Source organism: Mus pahari, chromosome 22, assembly GCF_900095145.1.
Source record: "Mus pahari chromosome 22, PAHARI_EIJ_v1.1, whole genome shotgun sequence".
NCBI lineage: Eukaryota > Metazoa > Chordata > Mammalia > Rodentia > Muridae > Mus > Mus pahari.
The window spans coordinates 12397915-12416978 of NC_034611.1; the positions used below are offsets into that span (position 1 = coordinate 12397915).

At 38.4% G+C, this 19064-nt stretch overlaps 1 protein-coding gene across 1 annotated transcript in view; it reads left to right on the plus strand.

Annotated features, from left to right (window-relative positions):
- Window positions 1–19064, plus strand: part of Rp1 (RP1 axonemal microtubule associated) — a 238420-nt gene that overhangs the window by 164431 nt on the left and 54925 nt on the right. Inside the window, exons 16-17 of the mRNA XM_029533310.1 lie at window positions 6104–6281; window positions 15219–15326. Coding sequence (XP_029389170.1) covers window positions 6104–6281; window positions 15219–15326 — 286 coding nt within the window. The remainder of the gene's footprint in view (window positions 1–6103; window positions 6282–15218; window positions 15327–19064) is intronic.

Consider the following 19064-nt stretch of genomic DNA (forward strand, 5'->3'; position numbering starts at 1 on the left):
GGCAAACACAGAAGTGGATGCTCACAGTCAGCTATTGGATGGAACACAGGATCCCCAATGGAGGAGCTAGAGAAAGTACCCAAGGAGCTGAAGGGTGCTGCAACCCTGTAAGTAGAACAACAATATGAACTAACCAGTACCCCCTGAGCTCGAGTCTCTAGCTGCATATGTAGCAGAAGATGGCCTAGTTGACCATCACTGGGAAGAGAGGCCCCTTGGTCTTGCAAACTTTATATGACCCAGCATAGGGAAAGGCCTGGGCCTAGTAGTGGGAGTGGGTGGGTAGGGGAGCAGGGGTGGGGGTGGGCTATAGGGAACTTTTGGGATAGCATTTGAAATGTAAATAAAGAAAATAATAATTAAAAATGCAAACATTTCACTCAAAAAATATAAAAGCTCACAAAGGGAAAAAAAGAGTCAAAGCTAATATCCACAAATAGGAGAAAGCATGTGACATGTTATATTTTTGGGTCTGGTTTATATTTCTCACGGTGGTTGTTGACAGCGTCATTTCTTCACCTACAAATTTCATTTCTTTCACAACAGGGTTATACTTTGCTGTGTAGATGTTGCACATTTTCATTATCTACTCATCCGTTGATAAACATCTAGGCTGCCCACTTCCTGCTTTTGTGAGTAGTATAGTGATAAACATGAATGATCAGGCACCTCTAGAGGAGGATACAGAGTCCCTTGGATATATGCCCAGGAGTGGTAGAGGTAGACTGTGTGGTGGATCTCTTTTAAGGTTTTAAAGAACTGCCACACTATCTTTCACAGTGCCCGAACCAGTTTTCACTCCTACCAGCAATGAATGAGAAGCCCCTTTCTCCTTCATCTTCACTACTACTCCGTGTCATTTGTTTTGTTAATCTTGGCTACTCTGAGTGGGTAGGATGATATCTCAGTGTTTGCATTTCCCTAATAGCTAAGAATGTTGAACATTTTAAAAACTATTTCTCAGCTATTTGTTTCCTACCTTTTGAGAACTCTCTATCAGGTTCTATGCCTCTTCATAACCGGAGTTATCTGCTCTCTTGATGTTCGGGCTTTTGAAGTTCTTTGTATATTTTAGATACTAACCCTCTGTGAGATACGTAGTTGAAGTTTTTTCCACCCCCATTTTGTAGGTTGTCTTTTTGCTTGATAGTGGTGTCCTTTGCTATAAGAAGCTTATTTTTGAAGGGCATCTGGGTTCTTTCCAGCTTCTGGTTATTATAAATAAGGCTGCTATGAACATAGTGGAGCATGTGTCCTTATTACAAGTTGGAACATCTTCTGGGTATATGCCCAGGAGAGGGAATGGATACAGAAAATGTGGTCCATTTGCACAATGGAGTACTACTCAGCAATTAAAAACAATGGATTTATGAAATTCTTAGAGAAATGGATGCATCTGGAGGATATCATCCTGAGTGAGGTAACCCAATCACAAAAGAACTCACATGATATGCACTCACTGATAAGTGGATAATAGCCCAGAAACTTAGACTACCCAAGATACAATTTACAAAACACATGAAACTCAAGAAGAAGGAAGACTAAAGTGTGGATACTTCGTTCCTTCTTAGAATGGGGAGCAAAATACCCATGGAAGGAGTTACAGAGACAAAGTTCAGAGCTGAGATAGTAGAAAGGACCATCCAGAGACTGCCCTACCTGGGGATCCATCCCATATACAACCACCAAACCCAGACAATATTGCATATGCCAGCAAGATTTTGCTGACAGGACCCTGATATAGCTTTCTCTTGTGAGGCTATGCAAATACAGGAGTGGATGCTCAGAGTAATCTATTGGATGGAACACAGGTCCCCTAAAGAATTAGTTAAAACAAGTAACCAAGGAGCTAAAGGGGTCTGCAACCCTATAGGAGGATCAACAATATGAACTAACTAGTACCCCCACAGAACTGTGTTTATAGTTGCATATGTAGCAGAGGATGGCCAAGTTGGCCATCAATGGGAGGAGAGGCCCTTGGTCTTGTGAAGATCATATGCCCAAATACAAGCGAATGCCAGGGCCAGGAAGCGGGCGTGGGTGGGTTGGGGAGCAGGGTGGAGGGAGGGTATAGGGGACTCTGGGAATAACATTTGAAATGTAAATGAAGAAAATATCTAAAAAAAAGGAAGGGAAAAAAGAAAAAAAAGATTATTTTTAGTGCCATGAGGTCCCATTTATTATTTATTCATCTTAATGCCTATGCTTAAGCATTAGGTATATGTGTTTTATTTAGAATAACCACAAAGGACTAGTGGCTACTCCTCTAGAGGCTAGTATGGGACTGGGGAAAGATAAGATCTACCATGGAAGGGAGAATAAAATATACTTATAAAGGAATAAAGGAGAAATTAGAACAGGGGACTAAATGAAGTGGAAGATAGGTATTTAGGGTTTGTGAAGGAATATGAAGAGGACTAACACCAAAGGGCATTTGAAAAGCCACATGGAAACCTACTACAGTAGAAGCTTCTTAAGACACATAAACATATGAAAGAAATTTAAATCAATTTACCATTATAATGTGAGAGACAATACTCCAACCAGACACCATACAAATCTATTTATAGGTTTTTGAGGAACCTCCACACCAATATCCATAGTAGCTTCTCCACTTTGCATCCCTCCAGCAGTGAGGGATGTTCATTGCATCTTCAACAGCATCTACTATCATTTGTTATTATTTATCATTAATCATAGCTGTTCTGACTAGAGCAAGATGAAATACCAAATAAAAACCAAATTGCCAAGAATGGGTTACATTTTTTTGGACATATTAGACAAAGGGGTCATTATAGGCCAGCCAGACATTATAGGCTATTGTCAATGCTATTGGTTACTCTCTACAACCTAAAGATAAAACTCTATTGTTAAAGGTATCACATACTTATAGCATCAATGATGGAAAAATTGAGCTGGTGCTGAACTGCAAGTTTCATCCCTATTGACCATTGTTTGTGGTGATAGAAGGAACTTTACAAGCTACCAGAAGAAAACTGTATTCATCAATCTTACCCAGCTACAAACTCTGTGAACTACAATAACAACATGCCCATAAAATATACCCACTAGTACAATAGTGGCACTAGTTTTATGAGAGTACTTAACTACTTTAAAAAAATGTATTTATGGCCTGCTTCATAAAATGGAATCCATTCCTTACACGTTAATGAGAGCAAGAACCCGAAACTAGATAGATCAGGAGCCTTTGAGGAAAAATATTATTATTCCTATAAATGAACACAGCAACAAACAACTCTTAATGGTATAGTAAACCCATAGATCAGTCTATCCATCAACTCTTACAAGAAAAACTTCTCTTGAAGAGATGACACTGAGACCCACAACTGGACAATGTTCAGTGAATGAGAAACTTCAGAGCACTTAACTCTAAATGGGGAGTCTTTACCAAATCCCTCCCTTCAAGGATAAGTGAAAGATGAGATGGAAAGATTGTAAGAGGCAGAGGTGATAGGTAAGAAAACAGCATTTTATAAACATAGTAGGGCTGATGAACATATGAACTCACAGAGTGTAGTAGCATGCACAAAACCTACACAATTTCAAGCAGAGAAGGAGAAGAAGGTGGCACACAGTCTCACACTTAACTTAAAAGATGTTCAGGATGGTCACAGCCAGCTATTGGATGGAACACAGGGCCCCCAATGGAGGAGCTAGAGAAAGTACCCAAGGAGTTGTAGGGGGCTGCAACCCTGTAGGTGCGACAACAATATGAACTAACCAGTACCCCCTGAGCTTGTTCGTGTCTCTAGCTGCATATGTAACTGAAGATGGCCTAATCGGCCATCATTGGGAAGAGAGGCCCCTTGGTCTTGTAAACTTTATCTGCTTGTGGACGTTGTACATCGTGGTGCGGAGCCTAGTGCGCACCACGATGTACAACGTCCACAAGCAGCTGAGAAAGGGAAGAAACTCAATTTCTTTAGTGGAGTGACAACAGGTTATCAACTACACTCTAGGGCATTCCTCATGTACAGGAAGAGTTTGCCAACACAAATAGCAATTTATGTTTTTCTTTTTCAAGGACAGGAAAATAATACAAATTCGGGGGGCTAAAGGGGATGGGAATAATCTGAGAGGAGGTGGTGGAGGGGAAAGAGTATGATCAAAATTTATAATATGAAATTCTCAGAAATAAGAACAAATACAAAAGCAGAAGCAACCCAACATTTCCTAATGGAGAGGTGTCTTGGCTATATAGAAACCACCAGGAAAGCCCTTTATGCTACTCTTACTTTTCTTTGTGATGTTTGGTGTTTAGCCATGGACAAGTCAAAGCCATTTATGATATTTTATCAATAGCAAAAGCAGAAGAAAGTAGACATCGGTTAATTTGCATTTGTAAAATGTGTGTGTGTGTGTGTGTGTGTGTGTGNGAGAGAGAGAGAGAGAGAGAGAGAGAGAGAGAGAGACAGACAGACAGACAGACAGACAGACAGACAGACAGACAGACAGACAGACAGACATTTGGCTCTTACTGACATCACCCTAAGAACAGAATATAGTCTTCTATTTTAAATATAATAATAATTACTACTAGAAACCTTAATTCATTTTCATGAAACTCATTTTTTTTTATAACTTTTAAACCTTACAACAAAAAGTTCAAAGCACTGAATAGTTAAATATATTCTAATACTATGAGTACCTTAAAAAAGGAGATGGCAACATTCGTGGTTACTAATAACTTCTAATTTTAAGTGGTTTTGTTTCTTTGTTTGCTTGTTTGTTTGTTCTGTAAACATGCTTTTCTGTATAGCCTTGGCTGTTCTGGAACTCACTTTGTACACCAGGCTGGCATCAAACTCATGAAGTTTCTACTTCTGCCTTCTGAATGCTGAGAGTAAAGGATTGTGCCACCATTGCCTGACTTGAGTGTTTTATTGATAATCTTTAAATACCTTGCACGTACTTGAAAATTCAGTCTCAAAAGTACGCAATCACACGTGAAATTATTACATGATTTCCACTGTGAATGCCCACGTGATTAAAGCTGACCCTTGTCTATGCTTTAGAGAATTTTATATTATATATTTGATAATTTTTGTAACTGTATCATAAAATAATGGAACTTAAGCATGCCTCTCACCTGCTGATATAGTTATAATGTTATAATGTGACATTGTTCGCTTCTGTGATGATATTAGTGTAAACAAACTTGTGCTGGCAGTTGCATGAAAGTGTATGGATACAACTTTACATGGTATACAGTATATGACAATGATGATGAAGTATTGTGCTGGTGTGTATTTACTGACTATTTACAACTACATTATAGCACATTTCTTCTTACATTTGAAAAGTTTACTATGAAAACATTAAAATGTGTTTTAATGTCATATATTTACAATTTATTTAATATTTTCTCTCTTCTTTATTGCCTTTATTTTTTTTGATCATCATAGCCATAGAAGTAATGGACTGTAAAACACACACCTCTCTCTCACTCTCACAGACACACACACACACACACACACACGCACACACACACACACACATTTGTATAAATGCAATCTGTGATGTTCTTACAATGATAAATGAACTAATGATGCATTTATTAGAATGTATCCTTGTCATTAAGCAATGTGTGTCTTTTTAAAATTATTTATTTATTTATTTATTTAGATTTTTGAGACAGGGATTTTCTGTGTAGTCCTGGCTCTCCTGGAACTCACTCTGTAGACCAGGCTGGTCTCGAATTCAGAAATCCGCCTGCCTCTGCCTCCCAAGTGCTGGTATTAAAGGTGTGCCCCACCCCTGCCTGGCTGTGTGACTTTATTTTTAAAAAGATAGTTTCATGTTTTAATATTCTGTATCCACCTTTGGAGGTGAGCAACTCTGAAATGAACCCCACCCAGTGGCCTTTCCCTGTGACTCAGAGTCCTTTGTCCCTAGCCTTGAGCATTTTCTTTGCCCGTCATACAGTCTCTGTTTCTAGAGCTTATGGAAAAAATTATTTTTTTTTTTTAGATTTATGCTGATAGCTTGAAAAAGAAGAAAAATTATGCTCTTGGGAATGAGTGGCTTTCAGTTGTGTCCAGTGTTTTCTCACATTTGTGAAATCATGTTATATCACTTGTAGGGCACTGGGGACACTGATTGTCATTTTAAAATCAAGAAGAATCTGGAAAATGCATCTATAAGTCTGGAATCTCTGAAGAGCCCAGGACTGTTTGTTGGACTTCAACCAGATGGACAGGCAAAACCCGTCATTTATACTAAAGATGAGACTGTTTGCTTCTACCCACGTGTCATCCAATGTACGTTTACTTCAAATATTTCAAGTTGGTTGACTTTATGATGACCCTTGTAGAATGTCTGAACGTTTCATTGTAGTTTTAGTAAGAAAATACCAGCTATTGACTTTTTTCCCTCATAATAATACCTAAAAATGGCATGGAAAAAATGATCAATGAAGACTGCTTCCCTCAAGTTTTCAAGTAATTAACATAAATTACAGAGTTTTGACTACTTTGGGGTACTTTATAACATTAAATTGTGTGTACACATAATATGGCTTCTGTCGATTGACAGACTAGCTTGCACAGTTGACCTTTGGTCAACTTGATAATCAAGCACATCATTTTTAAGCTATAGCCTTTTCTTTATTAATCATCTCCAAGATCACACATTAATATCAACATCACTATGTAAAATGTTTTAAACATCCCAGAGTCTTTAAACACTCAAACACTAACAAGTTAAAAGTCTCCATATCTTTCAACTGTGGACTATTATAAAGTTTTTAAATAAGTTAAATATTCTGTACTTCCAAGAGGGAAACAGCAGGGCACAATCACAATGAGATCCAAGAAAAACCAAACTCCCAACAGTGCAAATAACTCATTGTCAAATGTCTGGGATTTATGCAGGACCTCCTGGGTTCCTGCAAAGACATTGGATCACTTCTCTTGCTCCACTGTCAGCAATACACAGAGCTTGTCTTCTAGGCTCACCCTGACTCTACTCCATGGCTGGGGTCTTTTTTGGCAGTCACCTCAGTAACATTATATTCAAAATGCTGCAACTGGGCTGCATTTTCACCAATAGCTTCTCCCAGGCTCTGTTCAGGAACTCCAGTCCTGTCACACATCAGCTGCTCTCCTTGTCACCCTTGAGCCTTCCAAGTCAGTACCATATTAAGATGCCAGCATGAAGTACATTATCTGTCTGTGTAGCACAAGTTTCTGTGTGTTCACTCTGGGGAAATAGTTTCCAGAAGATGTCACCTCAGTGATGCTGGTCTCTTCTTAATCACTGCTAATTTCTCAAAGCTAGCTAACCAGCATCAGTTGTCCTAGTAAAGCAAAGGTTATCTTTAGTGATCCTGGTATATTGCTAATTAGAGCCAATTCTTTAGCCCCAGGTCAGCAGAACCACTTAATTTTCAAAACACAGAATAACCCACATAGAGTCTTCAAGTGACTCTCAAAATTCCCTTAGAAGTTCACAGAACAGGCATCTATCATCTACATTTTTCTTGATAATCTTCTGAAAAAATATTTATTTGTTTACATTTCAAATGTTGTTCTTCTTCCCAGTCTCCCCTCTGCAAACCTTCCACCACACCTCCCTCCTCTATACCTCTAAGCAGGTGCTCTCCACTCCCCCACTCACACCTGCCTCATCCCTCTAGCATCCTTCTTCATTAGGGCAGCAAGCTCACTACCTCTCCTACCATTGATGCCACATAAAGTAGTCCTCTGCTACCTATGTAGTGGGAGTCATGGACTAACTCATGTATCCTCTTTGGTTGGTGGTTTAGTCCCTGGGATCTCTGAGGGGTCTGGTTAATTGATATTGTTGTTCTTCCTATGGGGTTGCAATCCTCTTCAGCTCCTTCAATCCTTTCCCTAACTCTTCCATAAGGGTCTCTTACCTCATTCCATGGTTGGCTGTAAGTATCTGCATCTGTCTTAGTCAGGTGTGACAGAGCTTCTCAGAGACAGCTATACCAGGCTCCTGTTTGAAAGCACTTCTTGCCATCAGCAATAGTGTCAGGACTTGGTGTTCACAGAACAGCTCACCAAATTTTGAGCACTCAATAGTTGTTCTAGCCCAACATTTTAAAATCTGTTCATAATCCTCCATTTTCCACAATCTTCCCCAAAGCAATGTAGTCATGTTTGCCATATAATGGCCAATGATCCTGTTACCAATTACTGTCTTATTTAGGATTACTGTTGCTGTGATGAAACAGCATGACTAAATGCAATTTGGGGAGAAAGGGGATTATTTTACTCACAATTATAATCTATATCTATATCTATCTATCTATCTATCTATCTATCTATCTATCTATCTATCTATCTATCTATCTCAGTTCATTATCAATAGCAGTTAGAACAGGAATTCAAAAAGGGCAGGAACCTGGAAGCAGGAGCTCATACAGACACCATGAAGGAGTGCTGTTCATTGGCTTTCTTAGCCTTCTTTCTTATAGAATCCAGGACCACCAGGCCAGGGTGGTGCCACTCACAATAGGTTTGATCTTCCCACATCAGTCAATAATTATTATCGTACTCTACAGCCTTGCCTGCGTACTTATCTTGTAGAGGCCTTTTCTCAGTTGGTGTTCCTTGCTCTCAGAAGACTCTTCCTTCTGTCAAGTTGACATATAACTAGTCAATAAAATGCACACCGAATATTTTATCTTAACGAATATTTCTATGTATGTTAACGGAGGGCAGAGCTCTCAGAGCTCTCAGCTTCATACCTGACAATTTTTAATACTACAAGTTTTAAAGAAACAGTAGGGGATGCAGGTTAGAATTAAGATGAAAATAAATGGACTTTGTTTTAAAAATAAAATGCAGGTGAGAAAACGTGAAATGTTAAGAAAAAGTGGGACTATTTTGAAATGGTTTCTCATATATATATAAGTTCAGGTTCTTTAGAAAATGAAGGATTTGAGAACTTTATTTAAATAATTTAAGTTGGGCATATCCTGGCTTGAAGAAAGAGACCAATTCAGTAGCAATATTATATTTTAAAAATGTCTCAACAGTATTCATTTTTCCTCATAAATCTTGCCTGGTGCTGTTTTATGCTTTTTGGCTTAACCAAAATCTAACATTTCTTACTTAGTCAATATGGCTTTTAGCTTCTGTTTTCTTATTAGAGTCTGTGGGGGCATGTGTATGCACATGCATTTCTCTTTGTGTGCCCCACATCTGTGTGATATCTTACAGAAGATTGTTTAAAGCAAGAATGCAGTTTGAGTTCATGATAGTATATACATATTCCTGACATGGTTATTTATATTTGTCTGCATCAACTTCCCTTAAACCTTTAGTGTCTGTGGATAACACCTTACAAATGGTTGGACTGGTAAAAAAAACTGTCGGGCTCCACCCTGTGTTCCCCACAGCCTGTCACCGAATGCCACTCTCACTGAGCACAATGGGTGTCCGATTGCCCATCGCAACTCTGCAGAGCAGCAGATGACATGAGAGTACACAGAAGGTAGCAGGGTGCAGCAGAAGAGTGGCGAGGGGCTAGCAGGAGACAGCATGCTTCTGGGGAAAAAGAATGAAGGGGAAACTTAAGGGAACAAAGAAGATAACGAAGAATGACTAGTGATAATCATAAGTAAATGTATAAAGATAAATAGAAGATGGAAAGAAGGGATGATTGATGAAGGGTCCTAAGACGCTGTACTTGCCAACACACAGGCAAAAGTCACTTTACAAACTCCACAATTCAGTTCTGTTAGAAAACATGGACGCCTTGTGTTTTCATCAATGCTTCCTTACATGCAGTTCCAGTTCTTGGTTCCCAGTACTGGGGAAAATCCCAGTGTTAGGGGGTTGTATGTTCACACTCAGAAAGCAAGCCCCTTGGCTTCTGTGACCAAGCTGTGCATTTCCCGTCTGGGATAATGAAGAGCACAGCAGCAGAGTAAGCAGCCGCGACTGCTCGTAGAGAGACACTGAACATGCCACAGAAGGAAAACACAAAGCTTGGTTCTTATGCGCAGGGTGACCTTTGCTGTGTGTATAGACAGATATTCATCCTCAACCCAATGCCATTTTCTCAGGATTGCTGAGTTACCTACTAGCCCAGGAAAGCATAGACGTGAGTGTTCTTCTGTAACGTATCCTGTCAACCCCTTTGTTTTCCTGCTGTTATTAGTCGGCTTCTCTGAACACTCAGTACATGAACGCACACCATTTGATCCCATCTCATGGCATCTGTAAATGTAGTATAGCTCTAGTTTCAAAGTAGGTAAGTTGGCTCTATGTACTGAATAAGCAAATGTAACATTCACACAGTAGTATGTCATGCCTGGGTTTCATTTTGATGTGCTAGCAGCATGTCCCTAAATAAACATCTCATATTCTGCTTTGTTATATGCAAATAAGAATAGTAACATCATAGTGTAGTAAGATTTTTTTTTTTGCTTGAGTCTGTGAATATTTGAAATTACAAGTGTGCATAATTTTAGTAAATAAATCCTATGAAAATATGCAGGAATGTTTATTTGAGGTAAAAAGATGGTGATATTCCTTAGGTCCTTCAAAATGATCAGTGGTGCAAAAATACTTAAAAACTTTGCTAGGATGGACTGGGAGGTTGCTCACTGGCAGTGTTCCTTTAATGTGCAAAGTCTTAGGGTTTTTTCATAACAAATACAAACAATTCTCTCCCAGAAAGCCCATACAAGCTTTCATGAGTGTGATAAACTGTTTATTGAAACTTTTCAGTAACTACCCCAGTAACTTTTATAATTTTAGGATAATTTGAATCTTATGGAATCGGCACTATATAAGTGTGGTTGACAGGTTGAATCTTCAGGAAGAGGCAAAAAACAATAAAGCTTTGAAGTGGATGAATTTTGAATTTTTTGTATTTCAACACAATCCAAGGCTTTCCCTCACCACTTTTTGAAACTCAGAGTAGACTGTGCACAACAAGGAGCTTGGGTGGAGAGGAAAGAGTGGCAGAAAGAGAACAGAAAAGTTACACAATCCTGTAGGACAAGGGTATTCTAATAGATGAGGTTTGACTTCAAATAGCAAGAGGCTTGGGAAGATAGCTGAATTGAGCACTAAGGTGCTCTTTCAGTACACAGGCTGTGAGGGTAAGGCTGTTGATATTCAGACCCGAGTTTGGTCTCTCAGCAGCTGGGTGCCCATACACCTACTGGATCATATGTGTCACTTCTATAAAATGAAGACCAGAATGCTCTAACTCAGCACTGGCATAAGAACCATGTGATTTAACATCTAAGGATGTCTGATGTTCTGTGAGTGCTGCACAAGTATTTGCTGTTATACTCATTTCAATTAACATGATCATTTATTATGCTGAATGAATGGTCAGGAGATTCTCCATCCATTATCAAGACTTATGGGTTATTTTGGAATTTCATTCATTCCCATAACTCCAAGTGCTACCAACAATTATAAACTCAAATAATGAAACATTCCTCTGTGTGGGCCTAAGATAACCTAAGTTGAGTTGAAATGTGAATGTTCCATTAGCTTCAGTGTCCTCCTTCTTACATATAACACAGAGGCCAGAGTGAACAGATTCAAGACCTTAGGGTACTGGCTTAATTCATACACACAATTTTGTCTTTTCTTTTTTGATTTTCAGATATTGTGGTATGAGCAACCCTCTTTATAAAACAATCAATAGACACTAGCTCAACAATCTGAAAAAGATGTAGAACTAAAGATCTGGGTTAAATATTATGTTTTTGTTATAGTAAAGATTTCTTGGGTTCATTAAGATCATTCATTGGGTAAAGGAGCTTTCTATACATGTTATATGAATTGAGTTCAATTCCTGGAACCCATAGAAAAGTAAAAGAACAATGGATGTGCCGGGCAGTGGTGGTGCACGCCTTTAATCGCAGCACTCGGTAGGCAAAGGCAGGCAATTTTCTGAGTTTGAGGCCAGCCTGGTCTACAAAGTGAGTTCCAGGACAGCCAGGGCTACACAGAAACACTGTCTTGAAAAACCAAAACCAAACCAAAACAAAACAAAAAAACCAGTGGACAAAATTGTCTTTAACTCCACATTTGTGCCATGACATGAATGTGCCTATATATCTATATAATCTCTCTCTCTCTCTCTCTCTCTCTCTCTCTCTCTCTCTCTCTCTCTTTCTCATAGATATAGATATATAGACATAGAAATAGATACAGATACATACATATCATGCAAACCAAACACACACACAGCAGTAGTATATAACAATAATTATCATGATGATGATGATGATGATGATGATAATAATAATAATAATAAATAAGATTTCACAAAAAAGAATTTCACTTTATGTCTTATGGGAGGGGTCTCTAACTTTGACAGCCCACAAAATGATGAGCCACAGGAGGCAAAAATGCAGTTCAGCTTAACATGATTCAGTAGCCAGTGTTTGTTCAAACATCAGTAGTCTACCCCCAAGTGCTTTATTTTACACATATTTAAGTTCAGCACAATATTTTTGAAAATGATTTTGGTGATGGTTAACTCAGTCCTGCATGCACAACAAAGCACACATAAAGCTCTCCAAGCAAGAAAGTAAACTAGAAGCATCGGATGTGACTACATCAAAACTCTTTGGAAGATTCAAAAGATAGATTCTATAGATGGACTGAGAAAATCAGATTTGTGATAAGAGTCTGGGGGAACACAGTACCAGAAAAATCCCCAGCCGCACACAAAACATAAAGATCACAGGCTAGAAATCATGTCCGCTCCAGGTGTTGGAGGAAGAACAGGTTTTGGAATCCTTGTCTTGAAGGACCAACCTCGTGTGCTTTATGTTCCAGTGTCCTCTAGTGCATGTCTGTGAGCACAAATACCTTCGTGTCCCCTATGAAGTCTTACAGATATTTTTGTTTAAAATGCTTGTTTTTGCTTGATTTCAGAAAAATCTGAAAACAAAATTATTTGTATATAAAATCTAAGTGCAATAGTAGCCAGTTCATCACATTCTAAATATACATACAGTAATTTTTTAAAAATGTGACAGAAATTCATTGTTTCAATTACTTATATTTTGTTATAAAAAACATAATATTTTTTATTAATTAATTTTGTAGACTCTTAAAACTGACACTGAGTTTACAATGAGATACCATCAGATGTGAATAATTAATTATATGGATAGAAAATTCCAGTTCTTTTATCTTTGTTGCAGTTATCATTTTACATTGTGGCTAATAAAATTTTACATTCAAATTTTAATTTTTTAATTTTCCTTTTTAAGTTTAAATTTAATCAATTAATTTTTGAGATAGTGTTTTATATAGACCAGGCTGATCTCAAACTTACTATGTTCACAAATAGCCAAGGATGACATCTAAACTACTGATCTTCGTGTCTCCTTTCCCTGGATGCTAGGATTATAGACATGTAGCATGATGCTCAGTTTTATGAGATACTAGGGATCAAACCTAGGGCTTTATGTATGATGGGTAAGCACTGTACCTCTTGAGTTACATCCACAGCCCCTCACACTCCTTTTACAATTGTGAAAATTAGATAGGAGAGCACGCTGGTAGTATAGGCTCTAATCCAGAGTCTTATTGGAAGGCTTTTTTGGTGCTTAGAACTTGAACCACCTTCCGTGAGTCAACTGCTCCCTCTGCATACACACAGGAGATTTCTTGCTCTTGTATTTGCCGAACACATTTTCCACGAGCAAATAGACACCATCGACACTTTGGAGAGGCCCAGATGGAACACTGAGAAGTTAGTTCAGGGAAGGTAGAGAGACGGGCTAGGTTATTTCTCATTTCATAGTCATGCGTGTGGTAATCCTATGTGCAGACGCTTTTGTGCTTGTTTTCAGTCTCAGGATAAGGCTATTGCTTTCTTCATTTTATTTCCTGTATGTGTTTTGCCTAAGTATTTTGAAGCACTCTCCATGTGTGTAAGAGGTCATCTTCTAGCTGTGATCCTCTGGACTGTAACCCTGTAAGCACAAAAATTATGTTTTATGCATTTCTTTTTTCTAATATCATGACAACTGGAAGATTGGTTCATATTCCTTCATAATCCTAGATATGTATTATTTGCATAGGCAAATGGACCCTAAGTTGTGTTTAGGAATCTTTTTCCTTCAGGTTTTTATTTTGTCCCAGTGAAAATGTAGAAGTCTAGCCAATTATCCTTTTTAATATTTTTAATTCCTTTATTGTTATCCATCCTGAGTGCTTAAAAGTTATGCTAAAAATAAATAAAATGGGAAAACCAGTACTTCATAGGACTTGGTGTTGAAAAGCTCATTATTGTGAATTTATATCTTATAATCCATGCTGGATATAGATAAGTTACGATGTCTCAGATCCCAGTGTCCTGCTATCTGTGCACCATTCTTTCATTTAGTGTCACTCACTCCACACCTAGGAGGCTTGTGTGCGTTCTAATTTTATGAGTCATCCAAGTTTTTGAGTGAAGTTGTGATGTTATTGACTGCTTATAATCTTACATAGTCAGACATCTTTAAAAATGTTGTGGATGCACTCTCTAAAACTTGACATTCATAATCCAAATGGCTGTCATCTAAGAGATAGGACCCATCCTATTCTTGATCTTAAAGAATAAATGCAACTTAACTTTGGCAATCTAAGTAAAAGTAACATTGTTGAATAAGGAGCTTAAATCAAAGTTGTTCAGTAAAGTTGGAGGTACCTATTTTTTTTTTTTTGAATCAGCCTCCCAAACTGCTTGCATTTGTATAAATAACAGAAAACTATGTAGTGCTTTTCTTCACACACACACACACACACACACACACACACACACACACACACACAATTCATTGGTTTTCACGTTCTAGTAAGATATCGTGAAGCTCTCTTTGAATGATGCTTTAGGCTGTTTCTTCTTTTGAGAAAAGCAAAGCAGCAGATTATTCAAGTAGCTCTCATTTAGAATCAGTAAGGAAAACATCTTGAGTAAGTCATTTGATTCATATTGTGATGTTAGGCTATTGTGTGGAATACAGAGCAGTGAGTAGGCTTTATAGGAATTCCATTTATGCACAGCCTGCTGGTAAGAACTAATAGTCATTTTCTGGTAACTGTGTAATAAAAGTGAAATGAACTGAGTAGGCATTGAAATGCAAACAATGGGAAAACGAAAAACTTGGAACTGAGCATATGGGGAATATGCTGAGAAGAGGCAGGGGTTTTGAAAGAATAGTGCCTTTCAGTTTTTATCAATCTTAATTTCAGTTGGCAGAGAAAACCCAATGGGAATGTCTGCAACACCCAGCCAAGGGGAAGACAAGACCACACCACCAGAATCCAAGGCCAGAGGTTCCCCACAGTCATCATCAGAAAGTAAGCAACAGCCTTGCTCTCATTCTTTGGTTTGCTTCTCTTCTTTGTTTCTTCTTTACAGTTGCTTTAGGAAGAACAGTATATTATTTAACACAATCAAAGCAACTCCCATTTCCATGACACAAAATGGGGTGGATCATGAACAAAGGACTCCAAATCCTAATTTCTATATTTGTTTGATCATTTTCTTTTTCTCAAATATATTCTTACTGGCAAGGATAATGCACAACATCCATCGAATTCTGTGCTTTGTGATGTAACCATCATCAGATAGAAAGAAACAACATAGTACTTTCTCAGTCTGGCCCAGAATTCATAATCCACAGTCAGAAGAATGAAAGTAAAGTTGCATGCCACCATACCAGCTTTTGAATTTTTCTTTTTTTCCCAATATACTCATTTTTATACATAACTGGAATTTTACTTTTAACAAAATGATTTTGGAAAATTATTTATTGGCTATCAACCATTATTTCTTTTAAACAGTAATTAATAAAAAGGACCCATTTGACAAGATGTGCCCATTGATGTAATAGTGGCATGACACTATGAGGGTAGTTAAATACTTTTAAATTGGATTTGACACCCATTCTTCAAGAGAAACCTGATGTCTTGTACTGTAAATGTGATTAGGAGCCTGTATCTGGGAAGACCATAGTCCCCAAGAGAACTCACTACTGTTGTTTGCTAAATGGACACAACATCAAACTAGTGTCTCTAAAAGTTCATCAGCACAGCTTGTTTCTACAGTGGGTACCAGTTAATGCAGAGACCACAGCTAATCAATTATGGAGAATGAATGACTATAGAGTCTTCAGCTTGAAACAGTTCATGTATATTACCTCCACCAAGGCTCAGGGACATTGTGAATATGGGATGGAAAGAATTTAAGAGCTAGAGGTTGGAGAAGAGTGCCACACGTGTCTTCTGGACATGACAAGCTCATTGCACCTGCCAACTCACTGACGTTGTGGTGGTCTGCCTAAGATATGCAGATGACCAGACCTGATGACCAGACCTGTAATTATTTAGTGATGCATTGAAGAGGGGCTCTTCAGGTCCCACCATTCACTGTGGGATTTGGGCATGTAATGGGTTCTGTGGGAATAAATTTCTTCTACAGTGTAGCCACTCATATGTTGTCCATGTTCCAATAAGTAACCCACACCCATACCCTCCACCCACTATGTTCAGGCAGGCAACCTCAATTAAACTCAGTGGGAAAGAAGGGAAGATAGAAAGAAGGACAGGAAGGAAGGAAGGAAGGAAGGAAGGAAGGAAGGAAGGAAGGAAGGAAGGAAGGAAGGAAGGAAGAAAGAAAGAAGAAAAGACACCAAAGTAGGAAGGTTTTGGAAAGGTTTTCAGAGGAAGAGGAGTAAGAGAACATAATGAGAGAGAAACACAACTCAAATTCAACAGATAGATACTTGAAATTGTCAAAGAATAAAAAGTATTACAGACATGCCTACATCATTAGGATACCAGTCATAAGAAATCAGCACTGTGACTTTTTGCTGTAGTGGACTAATTCCGGATTGCATGCATATATTCAATATAGCATAGATGCATGGAGAAGTGTGAAGAATTACTCTTCTGAGAAACATGTGCTTAGTTAAGATTTCTCACAGAAGAATTAAGTTTGTGTCAGGAAGCAAAGGCTTTTAAATTAGAGTTGGCTACCTCAAGCAAAATGTGACATGGCTCAAAATAGTATGCTAGCTGACAGCTTCGGAAATAGACTTTTTTTTATGAATGAAAAAAAAAACTCAGAGGAAACTGTCATATTTCCTATAAATTTTGTTCTTATAAAATACTTTTCAATGTTGGCATTATTAAAATTTTGAGTGGTAGGAACCATGGAATTTTTTAATGAAGCAAATGAAATGTACTAATTAGTTATTCTTGCATCACTACAACTAATACCACAGGGAGCTGTCTTATAAACAAAAAAGTTATATTTAGCTCAACATTTTGGAAGTACAAAGTCTGTATAGTAGTGTAAACCAGGATTTTCTTAACAGCATCACCACATAGGACAAAGTTGGGAATGAATTTTGGAAGCAAGCGATTATATTTTAAATGGAAATAGAGTGGAGAGGAAGAGGAAAAGGGAGAGGGAGAGAGAATGGAGAAAGGAAGAGTGAATCCACAATCCCCTTTAAGGATATGTCCTATAAAAATAAGACCTTCCATAAGACCTTTCCCTAAAGGTCCATCACCTAGCAGTAGCGCTGACCTGGCGATCACGGCCAATATGTGGATTTGAGCAAAATGAAAAAAACTACTGCTTATGATAAACACAGATGCTTTACATGATTTGTTTATTCAGTCACCACACACACACACACACACACGCACACGCACACGCACGCACACACACACACACACACACGCACACACACACACCTTGTGCCTTACTGATTGACAGTGTAAGTTGTATTAGGGTTACTACTGCTGTACTGAAACACTATGACCAAAGCAACTTGAGGAAGAAAGGGTTTATTTCACTCAGAGTTCTATGTAGCATTTCATCATCAACAGCAGTTAGGAGAGGAACTGAAGCAGGGAAAGAAATAGAGACAGGAGTTGATGCAGAGGCCATGGAAGGGTGCTGCACACTACCTTGCTCCTATGGCTTGCTTATCCTGCTTTCTTTAGAACCCAGGACCATCAGTGCAGAGATGGTACCTCCCACAATGGGCTAGTCCATCCTGAATCAATTGCTAATTATGAAAATGCCCTACTGGTTTGCCTACAGTCCAATTTTATGCAGGCATCTTCTCTATTGGGGCTTCCTCCTGTGTGATGACTCTAGCTTGTGACAAGTTGTCATGAGACTAGCCGGTGTGTAGGGGAGTAGAATGGGGAGGAAAATAAACTTGGCTTCAGCTGTCTTGAAATGTAATAATGAGTAGGTAGACTGGATCAAATATTAAACCACACAAAGGTGACTGCACACTACAGACTGATCAGACTGATAATGGGCATCCTAGGTACAAAATAAAAATTGAGTCATGAATTCAGTGTAGTCTTGTAAGTTCTTTTATAGTGATTAATGGCAATGAGGGAGTGGAGGCTACAGACAAAATGGAGGAGAGCTCAAATAATTTATAGGCTGCTGACACTGGAGATATACCACAGACGGCAGGCACAAAGGCATTTCCTGAGCTACTGTTGCAAGGCACACATGCATGGTCTGCTTAAACTTGGCTTTCTTAGGCTATAGTGAGAATGGATGTAAGAACATGTACATTTTTGGTGGAGTAATGCATTCAGTCTTCCTTTAAGACATTACAACACCCCACTTTAGGTCTCTCTTCCTGTACCTCTAGAAAGTTGCAATAGCATATACACTGCTTCTTTTTGGTTTGACAGTTTAGAAGTCAGACTACATATGTTTTGATTGAAATCATATGAAAACATAAAATTTGGTTAAACTCACATGAAAACATGCTAACAAATTTTTGGAAAACTCTTTCTTGCATTCAAACACTTTTTTGTTAGATATTTTCTTTATTTACATTTCAAATGCTGTCCCAAAAGTTCACTATACCCTCACCCTCCCTGCTCTCCAACCCACCCACTCCCACTTCTTTGCCCTNGCGTTCCCCTGTACTGGGGCATATTAAGTTTGCAAGATCAAGGGGCCTCTCTTCCCAATGATGGCCGACTAGGCCATATTCTGCTACATATGCAGCTAAAGACATGAGCTCTGGGGTTACTGGTTAGTTCATATTG